Source organism: Atractosteus spatula, chromosome 22, assembly GCF_055471065.1.
Source record: "Atractosteus spatula isolate fAtrSpa1 chromosome 22, fAtrSpa1.hap1, whole genome shotgun sequence".
In the NCBI taxonomy this organism is placed as follows: Eukaryota; Metazoa; Chordata; class Actinopteri; order Semionotiformes; family Lepisosteidae; genus Atractosteus; species Atractosteus spatula.
Genome location: NC_142727.1, coordinates 11,792,093 through 11,810,483, shown reverse-complemented (window position 1 = coordinate 11,810,483; position 18,391 = coordinate 11,792,093). Strand labels below are relative to the sequence as shown.

At 38.0% G+C, this 18,391-nt stretch overlaps 1 protein-coding gene across 1 annotated transcript; it reads left to right on the top strand.

Annotated features, from left to right (window-relative positions):
* Positions 1-593: 593 nt before the first annotated feature.
* On the top strand, positions 594-17,715 carry tmprss5 (transmembrane serine protease 5). Its single transcript, XM_088939464.1, has 14 exons — positions 594-666; positions 2,211-2,227; positions 2,547-2,688; positions 3,195-3,293; positions 4,709-4,822; positions 5,080-5,215; positions 6,750-6,863; positions 9,006-9,049; positions 12,156-12,318; positions 13,284-13,468; positions 15,045-15,143; positions 15,892-16,034; positions 16,994-17,146; positions 17,662-17,715. The coding sequence occupies exons 1-14, from the start codon at positions 618-620 to the stop codon at positions 17,668-17,670; spliced, it is 1,467 nt and encodes a 488-aa protein (XP_088795590.1). The 5' UTR covers positions 594-617; the 3' UTR covers positions 17,671-17,715.
* The last annotated feature ends 676 nt before the right edge of the window (positions 17,716-18,391 follow it).

Genomic DNA, 18,391 nt, shown 5'->3' with positions numbered 1-18,391 from the left:
TTCTTCATCTTTGAAAAAGCTTCCCAATATTCACTTCAGTAAACCTGAGCTTGGCTCCCTGATTATCCTCCAGCTTTAACCAACATTAAAAACTCCCCAAAACACTTTGTCAGCTGTCAAAACAAAAAGAAATTACAAGAAAGCCTAAAAAGAAAGACGTAAAAATAACTTAATTGCCATTTATTTTCTTGAAGAATATTCTTTTTTCTTTGTGTCTGTCTTTCACCACAAGACCTAAAATGCTTGTTTTTTCCATTTAATTCACTGATAAGCAAGATCATACAGTACCTTTTCTATTGAAATTACCCTGACAGGATATGAAAGAAGCTTTTCAACAATTTGTAATTATGATCTTTGCTTAAAAAATCCACCAATTGTCAGCACAAAGCACAAATTGCTCTTTTTTCAGGTTTTCAAACAAAGTGGGCCATTTATTGGCAGAGGTAGAGTTGTTACTAGGCAACCCATGTCCTATCAGTTGCAAGAGGGGTATCTTTGGAGATGTGTGCCCCACAAAGAACTGGTTCAGCTCGCCTCGCTAGGCCCCTCTACCTCCCTGCCAGAACAACGGGCTCATTCTGCTGAGACCACTGCTGACCTCATTGTCTTTTTGTGAAATGAAAATCCAGAGTTGCATTCTGCTAAATGAAAAACTGTCCTGCTGCTGTGAATACCCCTAGCGTCTTTTGCCCTCATGGAGCTCTGTGAATGACCACTGATGAGGTAGCGGAGGTACTGCCCACCTGTGTAGACCGAGAGAGGAAAATATGGTAAGACAACAGGGGAAATTGCTCTAATATTGATTATTCTGGGGTTATTCTATTCTACATAACAAAAATACAAAGATGACTGTTCCAAAACTAGTGTAAAACCTGATTTTGTGTTTTCAGAATTTAAAATGTGTTTGTCTTTCTGTCTTAAAACAATTGTTCTTTTTTTTAACATGCACACTCGCAGCACTGTTCTGGAACAGCAGCTGCCATATTGCATAATAATTTCTTGCATTTACATAATGCTGTCCATCCCAAGGGATTCCAAATTGTCTTACAGTAGCACCCACTGTGGGTGGTGAGGGGATCCATTTCATTCACCAGTGATGTGTATCACTCTCCTGCGTAAGAAATAGCATTCTTTGTGTCACACTACACATTTAAATACATCAAACTGTGCAACGAATCAAAATGAATATAGATTTATTTTCTTTATTTCTTAAATAAAATACCAGTCCTCCTATGGGAACTGCCTGCCTAATACGACTAATTGCTGAATATTTTATATTTACCAGTACTATTATGCCTTTTTTAAACGTCTGATCTGTAAAGACATCTACTTAATGGTTTAGCCAACTTCTAAAATAAACCCTTTTGACAGCACAGATTATAGAATCCATGAATTTACATTTACTTTTGTCTAATTGTTAAATTCATTTGTATTATGTGTAGTATGAATAAGTTAATGCTTGCAAAAGGTCAAAAAAGAAATGAAAGCAAATCGTCCCCAGAATGCAATGCATTCGATTACAGAATTCCAGGGAGTAAGGAATTACTGTATAACTTTTTGTTCTATATTTCATCTCCAGTGCAAAAGCAGTATACTCTTTCAGTGAAAGATATCTATAAAAAATGTACGTTGCACTGTTTCTGGTACTTGTACACCTGAAAACCAGCAATACACTGTTGCTTGTTTTGACAATAATTCATATTATTATACATTTATTTCCTTCAACACAGCTGTCACTGGAGTGCTTCATTACTATTTTTAGTGGCACTGTTTCAAGCATTCCAATTATTTTCCTGCAGACTGTACTACTAACAGGACTGTAAATGTTTTCAGAGGTGTTTGAAGCTATGCTGCCTTTTAGGTGAAAGAATAAAGAGTGAAAGACAACAATTATATTTGAAAAATTGCATTAATCCTTCTTACCTTGAAGAACCATGAACCTTAAATTTACTAAACCCAATAAATGTCAAGGACGCATCAGGTAATATTGCTACTTATCGTAATTAGAAACAAAATTGCCGCAACCAATGCGATTTTGTAAAATTTCAAGTCAAAGTATGATCCCTAAAACCAGTTTTTACCAGACAATAACACAGACAGGGTGTTGAGTAGAAACATAAAGTAAAATAAGCATCTTTTTAAGTATTATTTTTCTGAATTCTGAATCTGAAGGAAAGAAGGAATCTGACAGTGTTAAATCTTGTGGGCAGTAAACTGGATGATCAAGGTATTTCACCTCTGGGACATTTACACTAGGGTATTATGGGTCATGGTTATCAGAGAAACAATTTAATTTGAAAAATTCATTGTTTGATAGGTAAAAACAACTATTTGTTGCTCAGAAACTATGGCTTCTTGGAATGACAAAATAATATATTTTTTTTTTTAGCCAAAAGCATGAACCATTAAAGTTTAATGATACAATGTTGACTTACTGTGATATTAACAAAATTCACAAAGGAACGGAGGCCGTGAGTAAAAGGAAAAAAGACGGCTAAGGTAACATCTGTCACACCATCTTTTTTCCGTCGCATCAATTCTTTCAGAATCTTGGAGCGGGTGTGGCGCCTGAAAATTATAGTCCATCAGCTGATCACGAGACTCCCCTGCCACAGGCACACACTGGAGAACCCAGAGATGCTGAGGGAACTCCAGCATGGCTGAGAGAAATTCAGCCCGCAGACCAAGGCAAGCCCCATACTTCTATTTTACTCAGCCATACAACATCTAGACTAAAACTGTATTATGTTTTTCCAAAAGCAGTCTGTTGCCTACTGTCTACGACCGCATTCATGAAGCCTAAATAATTTAAAATACCTTAATCTTAAGGGAATTCTGGCTGTGGATTAATAGATAGTTTGAATAGAATATGTTCTCTGCATCTGCTTATACAATGCTGATATATCTGCTCTTTACAGGGACAGGCAGGACATTAGTATAAATTACTAACACTATACCACTGCATTGTTAGTTTGTTGTCTTTTTAATGTAATTTAATGCACAGAAAATCTGGCTAATCATCAAGCACAAAAATCAGAAGGAGTATTTGTCTCATCACTTGATTGTAAATCTTTTAGGTTCAGTCATCTTTGTGCTTAAAACAGCAGGGGTCACTATAGACCATCAGAATCAACTTTTTTTCTGACCATCCCATACAGTACTGTACTATATCTAAACTAATGAATCTGTTCAAGTTTCTTCCAAGGTAACGACGCACAGACTGGTGAAGATACTGGCAGTTGTGTGTACAGTTGGACTGCTAGGCTGTTTAGCTGTAGGAGTGTGTTTTTTAGGTGAGAAATAGAATTTGATTCCTAACCTGATTTAATTTGTCTCCTCCCTTGTTCCTTGTTGACAGAATAATTTTACCACGTGGCTACTTTCAGAATAGATCTTTTTTTTCAAGCGCATACATTTAACTTTTTTCTGTTTGAACATTTTACATAACCTCAGGGAAAAACTAGATGAAAAACAACAAATGCATGCACATTATGCAAAAAGTGTCAAAAATGACAATAAATGAAATGTTAGTGGGAAGCTTTAAAATACAATGGTGGCACAAACCATAATAAAACAACTTTTCCTGTTATGAATTTTCATAGACTCTCAGTTAGTGGCATTTTTTATTTTCTGTATCTATGGGGAACTTTAAGGTTATTCTCATCTTGAATTTTTTCTCAAGGTAACTTCATAATGAACTGCTTGAAACCGACAGAGATAAACAAGGCTCATGGCATATCAGTCAAGATCTGATCAAATCTTTCTGTTTATACAATTAAAAATATTTCATATCCTTATGGATACTATTTAAAACAATCAAACATATATACAGTACTAAACAGATAATTGTATAGCTATTATTTAATACAAACTAGACTAATTTATACTTTTAAGTAGTCTCAGACATAAGGAAAATTATAGCTGTGAGATTTTGAAGAAGGCTGAGAAATATATTTCTCCATTCAGCTGTACCTTACACACTCCAGAAAAGTGAAGAATGCACATTTAAACACATAGCTATATTAAAATTAGCTCAATCCCTATGAAATTTATTTTTTAAAATATTTAATTTGCACTGATACTGTACCACCTCCAGTTGCTAATTTCTAATGGTATCAAAGATAGCACACAGAGTACAGACTTAAGGAAGAGCACAAAACACCTTCATCTCTGCTGTGTACACCTTGTCTGGCAGTCCACTGAGTGAACATTTGGAGGGGGTACCACAGCAGGTGGCTGGAAGTTACTGTGCAGTAGTGTTTTGTGTTTATTTAATTGTGCTTTAAAAATCTTGATACATCTTAAATACTGATTCACAAAAAAAGCAATCTGCTATTTCTGGCCTTTTCAGAGCAGAAACGGTTTGTTTTGAAACAAATGTGAAAAGTATTTTCACAATAAAAAAACAAACAACATTTCACTCGTGAAAACCAGGATGGATTCATTTAGCTTTCTATTCACAAAAAAAGCAGTCTTACTGTATATTTCTGGCCTTTTCAGAACATAAACAGTTTGTTTTAAAACAAAGGTGGAAAATATTTTTACAATAAAGACAAAACAAAAATTCACCCATGAAAACCAGGATGGATTCATTTAGCGTTCTGTAGAATTTATGCTATCATTTATTTTTAGGAAAGTGTTCATGCTAACACAGACATTTGGGTGTTGTGTTAGTAATGTATAATATAATATACTGTCTTTCATCCAGTGAAGCTGCTCTTAAGGCCTGCTACAAATCACAGCTCAGCGGGTCTAGGAGATGCAAAAGAGACTCCCTTCTGTAATGTGACCGAAGACAGTACCATCGCCGACCCCAGAAAAGGTCAGTGATCCGGCAGATGGATTCTGGGAGGGTTTGTGCTGGACGTGGTCTTTAATCATTTGTGTGTTGATCTTCCAACAAGTCACATGCAAAAGTGAACAGCAAGGGCTTAGCAAGTGAAAAGCAAATGACTGAGAACAAGCCAAGATGGGAAAGAGCAGAACATCCAGAAGCTATCTACCGCACAGTACAGTGCATATTTCGCAAACTGAACACACAAGGTTAAATACAGACGGTTTTGAATAAATTCGATTCAGTTTTTTACAGAATAAGTCCTGAGAACTCTCTGCTAGAGGTCCAGTTGGAGAAACTGCAGACTTGGCTTCCTGTGTGCTATGAAAGATGGAACTCATCTCTGGGAAACCTGGTTTGTAGGCAGCTAGGCTTCCTAAGGTAAGCCTTTTAAACTGCTATTCAAGGCTTGACACTTCAAAAAAAGTCTGATAAATGCTGCAGAAATAGAAGGAAAAGAGTGCCCTGTTGTAATATTTGGATTTGTTGGACATTTCCTAATACACTATAATGCATCTGTTCACTTAGATAATTAAAGCTGCTGTATTTCACCACAGCACGTCATTTGTCATTATATTCACTTTTAAACTGATGGAAAATATTCTCATTACTTTCTCATGCACCTAAACCCTAAATATACAATGAAAGAGTTTCCCCTATGTCTGTCTACACTCTGCCATCACTAGTAGTGTACCTCTTAGTCCCATACAAATTAAGATAATTTTTTGCTACATACATTAGGATAATCATTACACTTATTTACCAATACAGACATATGAAAATCATGTCTATGTGTATTTCACTCCCTGTGGAGTCTTGCCTTCATATTAAAACATATTTATAATTCAACCTTCATCAAAAAAACAAGTAGAACATATTCTTTAATGACATTGTGTAACTCCTAACATTTTCCATAAATCCTATGTTATAATGAGGCTTGCCCATTCAAACAAGTTTATTCATTACCACCTCACCTGTTGATAATGGGTTTATAATTAAAAAGGGGAGTTCAATTGAGTAAATGAACTAAAAAGAAAGCAAACTTTTCAAAGTAAAAGTATTTACTCAAATTATATGGCGTGTAGACTGATAGCTTACCTGTAATTTTACAAAGACTGTTAATTAAACAGTATTATCAGCGCGACAAAATGCCGTTAAATTCGCTTTTTAAACTGTGAAGAGCAGCCTCGCTCGAGCTACCTGCTGGCTGTTCAGTAAAACTCCAGGAGTATTTGTGTGCGAATCGACCGCAAACTAAACACAAAACTTAAATTAAAAAAAGGACTTTAGCAGTGTGCACGACACTATCACATTTATACTGTATATGTGTTTGCTCGCTTAGCGTACGCCCTTATCTAGGGAGACTTACAATGCGGTAGATTCGTGTTCTACAATTTAATTTTATTATTTAATTTTCTAGTGGAATCAACGTCAGCTAGTCTTGTGTCCCCCAACCGCGCCACTCTTCCTGTTATTACCTATAAATGCAACCAGTTCACAATCGTATGGGGGAAAAAAAGACAATCTGCAGTATTCTGTAACAAATGCAGTGACACATTATTAAACAGACACGACATACTGTAGGTAAATTCATTAGGCTGATTAAAGTTTTTAATTAACGGAGGGGATCGACGGGGAATCTTTTGTACACAACAATTAGTGTATTGTTCTGCATGCCTGCGCCACACTTTGCTGACATTTATCAGGATGTTTTACACAAAACCTTTATTCAGTGGTTCAGCCGAGGAGATCTGAAAATTAGAAAGTATGTGTCAAGCATCAAAGCAGTGCAGATCTTTTTCTGGATTTCGTCTCTTTGCACACAAGCAGCGTTGCCATTAACTTCCAGTCCTGACGTACGGTGTGATTTATCACAGGATTCAAAGCAGGATGATACTTCTGCTCTGTCTTTCAGGTTAACAAAGCACAAAGGAGTAAACCTGACAGACATAGGCCCCAATTACTCGGATGGGTTTGTTCAAATTACCTCTGAACACAAAACCAATCTGGAAAGCTTGTGGCAGTTCAGGTAATTAATTTTAGCACTCATCTCCATTGACCTTTTATGATACATAATGGTTAGATCTGAATAAATCCGGTGAACAGCAGTAATGGGGACAAACAAATACTTCCTTATGTAAATGTTTATAGGGCTTTTTTATAAAAGAAGTTTGAAATTCATTTATTAGAACTCTGCTACAATACCAATGCAGGACAGTTTTTAAACAGAAAAAACATAATAGTGCCTTGCTTTTACAATTAAGCATTAAAATTGTATAAGATGGTTTATACTATGTTTCAATCAGCTTTTTCAGTACACATTAGTCACCTTGCTTTTTAATTCACCGGCTCAATCATTGCCTGATTTAACAATAAATTCTGTACACAATTCTGTACACAACACAGTTAAAATTCATGAAGCGTATGTTTTCAAACATTGTATGAATGTTTGATGTGGTATGTTTCGTAAAATTGTAGAACATCAGACAAGTGATTATTCTACTCAATTCTACTCAAAAACATCCAATATAAACTCAACAGTAAAGTGCTTCTAATGTTCAAGTTCCAGTACTACTATCAGAAACACTGGTTGTCAAAGAGAATCAGTAGGGAGAATTTTTAAAAACAAAGTTGAAAACATCTCAGAATGAACAAAACTGAGTTAATAAGTCATATTGAAGCAAACTTATTTTGTTAGGAGACTGATGGTCATCCATTAACAAGCTGTCATGAGGGTCCAAGAGTCACTGGAATTAAATTGCTTTTTTAACTAGGATGTTGGACTTCTTTCAGCAAGCAAATCTCATGTTTGCATTTTCCCAGATTTAATAAAAGGTCAGGAAGAGAGCTCTAACGCTCTGTGCTCTCTCGAGGCAAGATCCATAGCTCGCTGAACAAGATCAATAAGGTTTAAAGACCCAGCTTCAGGCTGTGTGTGTCTGATGATGAGGCAGCCAACAAACAGCTCTTCACCCGTTATTTTATGGACAGCTTCTCTTATAATCTAGGGGAGAGAGCCATGTGCTCTCTTGTCCCCTTAACACCATGGAAACCAACATAAGGCCTGACCCAGTGAGCCACTGGGCTTGGGTATGTACTTTACTTCTCTGTCCTTTCGAGTAGTGAGGCTGAGCTCTCCGCAATGCAGTGCTGTCTTTCTCTCCCGGACCGAAAACGTTGGATTCAGTTTCATAAGACACTGTATTCTTTCTGCTGTCAATTCCTAAGGCAAGGTGAAAATCTTTCTTCTGCTATATTCTCTTCCCAAGGTATAGATCCCTTATTGGCATCTTATATCATCATCATAACAATTCCTTGCATTTAGATACTGCCCTTTATACTAAGTACAGCTAGGAAACCATGCTGTGCCATTTGGTAGAAATGTGTGGACCACGGCCGCCTTATTTCCCTCTTCAGGTGAAATAAGCAGTTTGCTCGGCACTAAGGTCCACTAAATGAATTAAAAATAGGAAGGGACCCACTTTATTCATCACTAAACTATAGCACAGACCAGGATGATGTATGGCAGACATTATCCACAAACAGAACCACTGCACAGCAAATCAGGTGGAAAAGAGAGAAATTACTTCACAATCCATTTTAACAGGGACCTTTAGTCAAGCCAGACTTGGAATTATGGGTTAGGAAGTAACGTGGAGGCGATAATGATGTAAATAGCATTCCATTCAGATGCAACTCTGTCAACATCCAAGATGGATAGTTTTTACAGTTTCTCTCAAATTTAAACATGGCAAAGGCAAGTCAGACTGATGTCTATAATGAATGCGCTTTCAGTTAGTCTTTCATTCAAGCGCGTTCTTTCAAATTTGCAGCCACAGCCTGATTTTTTTTACTGTTTGACGCAAATGAAAATGATTTCAAACATTTCAAAACTGCTCCTACAAACCCACGGGTACATTGCAAAGACGGTGGAACGCGGTACTGGCCTCTAACCAGACCTTAATCAATCATTTCTCAAAGCTGTGCGTAGCAGAAGAAGCAAGCTAGAACTTAGATATTTCAACGACGAGACACTTATACAGTATATACTGTATAAAGAAGTATAAGGAAACCACATTTACTGATATGCTCTGTACTATTATTTAATTATTACCTACTTGAATTATGAAAGATTTGCACTGCACTGTTCTGTCTCTTTATTTGCTTTCAGAGAGAGCTGTATCACAGGAAAGGTGATAGCACTGAAGTGTTTCGGTGAGTTTTATTTAATTTTTGAAGCACGGCACTGAAAACAGTGTTTATCTTCCAATTCGGGAATGACTGTTTTACTCTTCATCTTTGCTTCTGATGAACATACAGAATGGCTTCACTGCCATTCCTTGAGGTTCAAGCTGTACAAACAACACCACATTCAATTAAAAACTGAGAAACAGACTATAAAAGAAACTAATAGGAATGACTGATGAATTATTAAGAGGAAATATGTTTAATTCATTTGCCCTTAACAAGTTATTTGCATTTTTGAAAAAAAAGTCCATTTTTTGGCACTTGTATTTCTACACTTTGTAACTTTGTCACATTGTTATTTGACATTTTTTCCCAACACATAAAGAAGATACCAATGTAGCCCATTCATGAAGTAAACAAATCTCGAGCCTCTACAGTATTCACGACTTTTTGTAGCAAAGGATTTTTTAAATAACATTTAAAGCAATTAAACCTGAGAGCATGACTCAGGTTTTGGCCTTGGAGATGTACTGTATATAATTAGCAATGGCTCTGAAAGGAAATATATCTGCCTAAATACACGTCTAAATGTCTGTCTGGTGTGTGCTCCCTGTTTCCAATGAAGGGAGCACTGGTGAATGAGTGCTAACAATATTACCAGGGGAAGCTCAGCTTGCTCTGAGCAGAGTCATAAGACACAGTCACTGATGGAACAATGATGTGTTTCTTTTAATAACATTTCATTACCTTGCTGTCTACTACAAGGACATGTTTTAACTTCATTAGGAACCATATTTACATAGCTACAGTATACATAGAGTAAAATGGACTTTTATTTTCTTGTGAAACTGCCAGAGGAAATTAATATGCATATGCCCATAATTCACTGTGACATGTTTGTTTACCAACATGAACCATATACTGTATAAGCCCCGTTTGACTGGTGAAAGTATAGCTATGACATGCTGATGGGCCCTGTCACCTGTCTGTGGCTGCTTTGAATTTATAAATGTGAAGCAATGATCCGCGCTGAAATTCAAAAACACTTAAACTCAAAATGAAGGCAGGACAATCCAGTGAAAATCTATAAGGCAGACATGCAAGGAATGTTGTCAAAAGACAACCCCAGGGAAAAGCAAAACATCAAAGCACCGGATAATTAAATACTTATGCCTAAATGATTAGAAACAAAATGCATGACAAAAACCTACTCAATTATTATGCAATTATGATGTAAATGAAGAACATAATTAAAGGAGAGTGACGGTGAAGAATACAACATTAGTACATACAGTACACAGTATTCCAAAGAAACAGGAAAGATGGAAGAAGGGCACTTGTAGCATTACATTAAAATGAGCATTTAGGAGCAGACAGTTAACCTAGGTGAATTAAGGGTCTCAGAATATGGATTTAATTTATAGAAAAAAAAAACATTAAAAGGAACAATGTTAGTAGTATGCTACAGACCACCAAATTCAATTACTGTACTCAGGGAATTTCTTTACTGATCTCAGATTTTCAGATAATCTACTGTAGATGTGATAAGGGAAAAGGAGGGGGAAAAACTACAGTATGCAAGAACTGGGATCATAAAATAGCATGTTTCATAACATGTTTTGAAACTGTACAGATAAAGTGCAAAATAATGGTATGCAATTTCAGGAAACCAGACTATAAAGACAGGGGATAGGCTACACAGGTTTAAAAACTAAATCTATTTAGTCCTGAGCAGAGGTGACTAGAGGGGAACAGATGCATAATCCCCAGAGGCATTGATGCTGTGTAGCCAGTGCGCTGGAGTTGACACCTTGGCCTGTTTCAAGAAACAGCTATATTAGTAACCAAGTGAGCCGGACTGGAGCAAGGCAACACAGGCTCTTCCCTTTGGTAACCTTTCTTATGACCTAATGACCTAATGTTCTAGAAGCCTTTTTAGACTGTTCTATTACTGTGACACAGCCAGGAGTTATTAATATTCACAGTCTCCTAATTCATAGTGTGGCAGTGGTTAGCGTTGCTGCCTCACAGCGCTGGGGCCCAGGCTTCAGTTCCTGTGGAGTTTGTATGCCCGTATTTGTGTGGGTTTCCTCCAACAGTCCTAAGACATACTGGTAGGTTAATTAGCTTCTGGGATAACTGGCCCCGGTGTGTGCTTGTACATGTCTGTGTGTGCCCTGCGATGGACTGGCATCCTGTCCAGGGTGTATCCTGCCTTGTGCCCGTTGCTTGCCGGGTGTAGCAGAGTGGACCAGTTGGGACTGTGGAAACGGAGTGGAACTGCCACACACCATTGCAATTGTCCCAGGGACACATTCCCAGCATTCGCACGAGGACATTGGGAAACTGGCTACACCTGGGGACGTCAGGTCCCTGTAAAAGGACGTAGCGAAGAGTTGTCTCTCAAGACCCCTACTGTCACTCTCAGGGGGGAGATCCTAGGGCAGCACCTATTTTAAAAAGGTTATACAGTATTTGGTTGGCGATACAATATTCGAGTGGTTTGAAGTCTGGGAAAGAGACTCTACCTGTCAGGCAGCAGCCTCTGTCGTTCCCAAGTCGGCACGCCGGTAAGAAAGAAGACAGGCAAAGAGCAAAGCCAGCGAAATAGAGTCAACCGGGTGAGGAGCTTCCACTGATAGTGGGCTGGAATGGAGAGTTAAACGGGCAGGAGGAGAAAGACCACAGGGGAGGATAGGGAGTATAGCATCAGGGTGGTTCGCTGGGCTGCTTAAGATGCCATCTTACCAGCGGGTAGGGTTTCTGCGCAGATCCCTTTGCTGCACTTCCTTCAAGAGGAAGGCGGGATTCATCGGCTGCGGCTGGCTTGCAGCCCCTGAACTCGACGAGGCAGTTAGGAAAATGGACAGCTGGAGACTTCCTAGCAAGGTGCTCTGCCCTTAAAAAAAAATTCCCTGACGGCAAGCCTGAAAAGGGGCTCCCTTTGAAGATGTCTATCATCTTGTACTCGAGATGGACCTCCCCCTCAAAGCAGGTAAAAGGGTGGCCGGCCACTCTTCCAAATGTGTTGTCTGAGCCTCAGATGCTCAGTCACTTTACAAAAACACACACGCACACTCCCCTCCCCCCGGCCCTGACGTTTGGTTTTGTCTGGTGGTGTTTTTTCCCCGAGAGTGTGGGACTCGAGCAAAGCTGCCCCGAATAATTGGAGGAACGGAAGCCACTCTGGGGAGGTGGCCCTGGCAAGTGAGTCTCCACTACAGCTCCAGACATACCTGCGGAGGCTCAATTATAACGCGCCGCTGGATAGCCACCGCTGCACACTGCGTACACAAGTAAGACAAGACTGCCACTCCGGAAGGGCTGTCTGGGTTGGTTTGGGGATTTCTTGTTTCTTAATGGTTTATTAACTTGAAGTACAGATAAAAATAAATTCATCTCCGAAGTGTTAAATAACCACGTACTGTATATTGCATGAGGAGAGAGTGGTGAGCTGTGTCGACGTGCGTTGACTGCAGAGGAATAAGGTGGCGTTAGTTCCACCCTTAAATGTAGAAGGAAGCAGAAAAAAAACTGAAAGGATGAACAGTTTTCTTCACACCTGAAAGGCCGAAACACTGTGTTTCTTCTGTCTGCTTTTCAGCATGGAATTAACCTCTACTTGTCCCTTTACGTACATTTCAGGGATAAGACCTGTCTAGCGTTTTATCCACTTCAGTGAGTATTAGCTGTTGTCGCTAGGTATAGGTATACTGTATTTCTTCAAAAAAATCTTCTCTGTTCACGTGAACTGTAAAGAAAGTAAAATGCTGACAATATCAAGTTGCTGAAAAGTTTCAGCTGTCTTGCAATGTCTTATTGCCCTATTTATCTGTGTTGCCTTCCCTGCATTTTATCTACAGCTTTGCTTTTGCACTCATGAAATGAAAGCTTAAAGTTTTCAGGACACTGCACTTGTGCACATACTGTAAAATGTGTACATTAAAGGTATCTGGATATCAGACTTACAGTATGCTAAAGAAAGAATCATTCTTTACAAGTTTTAATGTTTATTATACTTTAATTTATTTTAAAAAGGGATACTGTTTTATATTTTCAAGTGTTACATGTTTTTTTGTTCCTTAAAAGGAAATTCCACAAATAATTTGTGGACAGCTGTATACTTTATGTGATTACATTAGGCATTTCTCCTTTTCATAAAAAAAGGAAGAAAATATTTGAGGAAAGAAGAGGAGATAATGTTTCTACTTGTCATGAGTAAATGGACAGAAAGGAAATAAAGCACCCTGCTACTCTTAAGTTATAGGCTACCTCAGGTGTCCAGCTGGGTGGTTCTTGCTGGTGTTGTCACTCGAAGCTCCACTAAACTGGCCCAACATACAGGATATGCTGTGGAGAAGATACTTTACCATAAAAACTATAACCACAGAAGTCACGACAATGACATAGCCTTGATAAAGCTGAAGACACCATTAAACTTCACAGGTGAGCGTGGGTAAGAGCACCTTTTTCTTCATAAAAAGTCTCATAAGATTAATTGTCCTCTGAGCTGGAGATTTTTCTCATCATAATGCTGTTCTGCAAAACTTAGCTTAACATGAAAGAAGTATTTGAACTCACACAGCAGAAATTCCCAAGGTTTCAGTGGAGAGATTATAAAGAGAATTTCCAAGTTACATTTAACCCCCCGTAGTACAGTCCTTGCTGGGTACAAATCAGAGATCATGACTTTTTAAAAGACTTTCCAAGCAAGTGAGAATGATGGAATTAACATGCTGTGGAATCTGGGGATCATGTAGCTTTATCACCGAGGCCTTACTGTGATACAAGAAGCAGAGTCAAGAATTCAGTTAAAAGAATCATCTACAGACTAAAATAAGCTTTACCATAGTTTTACTGTATATGCTTAGATGGTTTTGAAATTTGTTTCTCAGAAATGTGTGGCTGTATATGAATGGCCACTCCTGGGACAAACAAATTGCAACTAGTTTGAGCTTCAGCTCAACCAATAAACCATTTCAGAATTGGGAAAAAAAGAATACAAAAAGAAAAAGAAAAACTTTCTTAATTTAGATGAAACTCTTTCAGTTACTGTTAAACTAGTTGTTTGCTTTATGGAAATCACAGCTGAAAATATCTTTTCAGGGGCTTGTCTTAAACTGCTTTTGACTCATTGAGGAATGGTAGTGCTTTAAGGAGAGCACTGCATGTCTTAAACTTAAAAACGTCTTTTACTTCTAGTATTTTTTTTTGCGGAGTTTTGACCTTTATTCATGATTGACAGAAAATAAAATCAATTCATGAAGATACCTGTTGCGCCACTCCTCTCTTATGAAGACACAACCCTTTTTTCATATGTACTTTACATTACACAGCTTAAAGTGATATTTTATGAGAATAAAAGAAGTGTCTGCGATTTTTATTTCTTGTAATGTACTTCTGAGTTATCTAAGTTAACAACATAGAGGATGAATCTCTTTTTGGCATATGTAATGGTCTAGATACATTTACCAGCGATGCCAATTTAGTGTTCTCTCATTGATTATTTCACTACTGAATGTTGCTCTCCTCATTATGACTTATTAATCATTTTTGGTCCAGTGGCTCCATAGTACCTGATAACTGCTAAGGAATAAACAGGAATACTCAAGGTTAAAAATATCAGTTTCTAGACAATCAGTTGTGTTTCTAAGAAAGCCAGTGTTATATATCTTCCTCTCTGTTTCCTCAAATGGATCTGAAAAATAGAGACTGCTTTGCAAACATATTACATCTATTTATAATTCATGAACAAGAGGACAAGATATACAGTATACTTTGTTGTGAGAAACTAATATGTTATCTCAACTTCTGAACTATTTCCCTGCAGGGTCATACTTGTGTGTTTTAAAGTAATGTGTATGCACTTAAAAAATGACATTTTTATAGTTAATAATGCGCATAATATATATTCTCTGTTACAGATGCAGATCTCAGTTGCAACAATACTGCTAGTATTGAAGTAATATTTAAGAATAAAAGAACATTACTTCTCATAACTCTTCATATTAATTTTTAACAGATACCATTAGGCCAGTTTGTCTCCCACAGTATGATCATGATTTCCCTGGTGGGACACGGTGCTGGATTTCTGGCTGGGGCTACACAAGACCTGATGAAGGTATTGATGAAGAGTGTGTATCTCTGCAGCACTGAAAGACTGAGCCTGCTATGAGTGTGACCATTATACCTCTAGGCAACAACATGGGACAAAAACCTTTATGTTATATGCTATATTTAAATGAGTATAGTATGTATTTTAATGAAATCCGGAGAATCATTCTGGCTCACTTAATGTTTATACTGAAACAAATAAATACACACCCTGCATACATTTAGACCCTATTTAATGACAGTGGTAAACCTTTTAATACTCTGTCATTTACTAAGATTCAAATAAAGCACTTTGCATATCACAGTAGTTCACATTGGCACCAATTAATTCAGTCTTTAGGACATATTATAATACAAGAAATACAGTAAGATTAATATTTGTTAAGAAACTTCATTGGTTGAGATAGAATAGTTCAGAAAAGAGAACGTGTTTAAATGGCAGTGAATTAAATTAAGTACCATGTCCATAGCTCAAAATATCAGACAATTTCTTTACATATTCCAGTACTTTCACTCACCTCAGCATTTGTCAATTGTAACACCTCACTACAAGCTTATATGGCATGACCACATATTGATACAGGGTTACATTCAGTAAAGAGATAAGCAGAGGTTTAATATAATCCACTTAGAGGATTACAGCTGGAGAATTAGGGTAATATTGATGTGTGTTCTTGTTAAACCATCCAACTGGCAAATGAAGTTGTTGTTAATGTTTGCATATTGAGTTTTTTTTGCCTTTGGCTTCTTGGCAGTTCACATTCCTGAAACTTTAAAAGAGGCGTCAGTTCCCTTAATCAGCACTAAGAAATGCAACAGTTCCTGTATGTATGATGGGGAAATCACATCAAGGATGCTCTGTGCTGGATACACAGAGGGGCAAGTAGATGCATGTCAGGTCAGTGTGTTCAGATATTAAACTTCATTTATTCTTCCAGATGTTCTCTGCATTTTTCCTTTTCTGTGGATGACATTTTATTGCCATTTATTAACATTTTATTGCTCATGATGGAAAGCTGGCTTCATTTTTTTTCTATGGTGTTATTTTAATGAAAAGGTTACAACTAAAGGGATGCCATTTGGCTCGTCCATGTTATTTGCTGGGTAGTCAACTGATCTAAGAATCTCATCCAGCCATTCATTTCCCAATTTGTCCTCCACTTTGAACACAGAAAGCAAGCAGAAATCCCTGACAAAGCTGGTGGTTTACTTTTCAGTACAACATGTTGATGAAGACTTGGTTTCACCTCGAGTATCTACGTTTCTACTATATCTTTTGATGGAAAATGACGTTGGGCCCCTTTAAGACCCCCAAAAAACTCTTTCAATGCTATACTTTAAAAGTTAATAACAAGCTCACCTTAAAATAAGTAATATATAACCGTACCACAAAATTTAGTAAGACAGATTTGAAGATTGATATTCTACTGTGCTTTAATACGGATTCACAGCCACCCGTTAAACTTCTGGAGCCCTCTTTCCTTAACAGGTAGGATCAACAACAAATATGTGAGTTATGAAAGCACATAAACCATTAGATATGAGCTCATCACAGGGGAATCCTTGTTTGTTTTAGTGAAGTGACACTCCAGGTCTCCAGAGAGACTCAGCACTGCGGGGTTACTATGGAACCCAACATCATGGATTTCTAAAGGTTAGAAAGCCATGACAGTTTGGACCAAAGAAATCAATAGCTGCTTTGGTTAAGCCATTAAGAGCTCAGGTGGAATAAAACCCAGAGGTGACTGTCACTCCTCAAGATCAGGAGTGAGCATCAATATTTCAGTGTACAGAAAAGCCACAAAAAACCGTCGGCCTTGGGCATTTTCTCAGCGGGCATTCTGGGCGTTTTGACAGGGTGATAGTGGAGGCCCGCTGGTGTGTCAGGATGATGGCGTTTGGCGACTGGTAGGAGTGGTCAGCTGGGGCACAGGATGTGCAGAGCCCAACCACCCTGGAGTTTACACCAAGGTGGCAGAGTTTCTGGGCTGGATTTACGACACAATTGAGGTAAAAAAACACGTCAGCCCCCGTGCTGGGTGAATGACGGGATGGAACGCCAAATGAAATAATCAGCATCAGATCGTTTTCAAAAATCAAGATTCTCATTGCATTTTGTTTTCTTTTTTTGACAAAAGTGAATTTTAATAAGTGGGATGTCACTACCTCTTGACTACAGTCTGTTGATTGAATATTGCCTTGATTGTAAATTGTAACACCTCACTACAAGCTTATATGGCATGACCCCACATTGATACAGGGACAATACATGCAGAAAAGAGATAAGTAGAGGTTAATTTTTTTAACAAAACATTTAAAAATCAGTTCTACCTTCCATTGCTGTATATATATTAAAAGTATGCTAAATTACAATTCCTAAGTTAACTGAAGTAAAAGAACAAAATACACAAAATGCTGTTATAACATGTGCATCTATTTCATCTTTCCTGTTGGAAAATGCATGGATTTTCTGTTGTTCACTGACATTATCTATGTCAATATTTTGGACTGACACTTTCTTTCAGAACTACTGAATGTGAAAGTAGAAGAAAGGAGTTCAGAAGAAGGAAAGGATGCTCGTCCTGAAGATGTTTACTGCGAAATTCTATTAAATTTATAAAAAACAGCTGTTAGCAGCTCCACTGTTTTCAAAGTGAGGATGCTCCCTCTGAATTTAACCAAAACAACAACAACAACAACAGAGTACATTATGGATAGTGAGGAGACTATATAATCTGCATTTCTTCCCCAATAAACATGGCAGTTAGTTCCTTATCATACCGCTCAGTTTGGAATCAAGAATGTTAATCAACTGGATTGAGTGCCAAGGACCAGGTGGAAGCAGAGGCGGGACTTCCTCCAAACCCTGCGCTGTCATGGCAACAGCCATTTCCTCCCCCTGGTGGCCAGTGAGACTGCACTGACTGGGGGATTGGAGTGGCGGTCACCGGCAGCACTGCAAGCACAAAGACAGCTGGCAGGGCCACAGCCTTCGTTAAGCAGCAAGTTGAGGACACCGTCTGTGACTTGACCTCTCTTAACCCTGGCAACACCTGGCTAGCTGTTTGCTGCCACATGAGGAATCCTACTCCAATTTTATTCAGTGGCTTTTGGACTCTAGGGGCTTTTTTTTAGTCAGAATGAGCACCTTTAATGCTCCAGCCACTTGGGAGCACTAAATTTCTTTTTAATGTATCAAAGCCATTAAATGTGATTTGGAAGGCGCTGTTGGTTTTGCTGTTCATGTTGTCATGT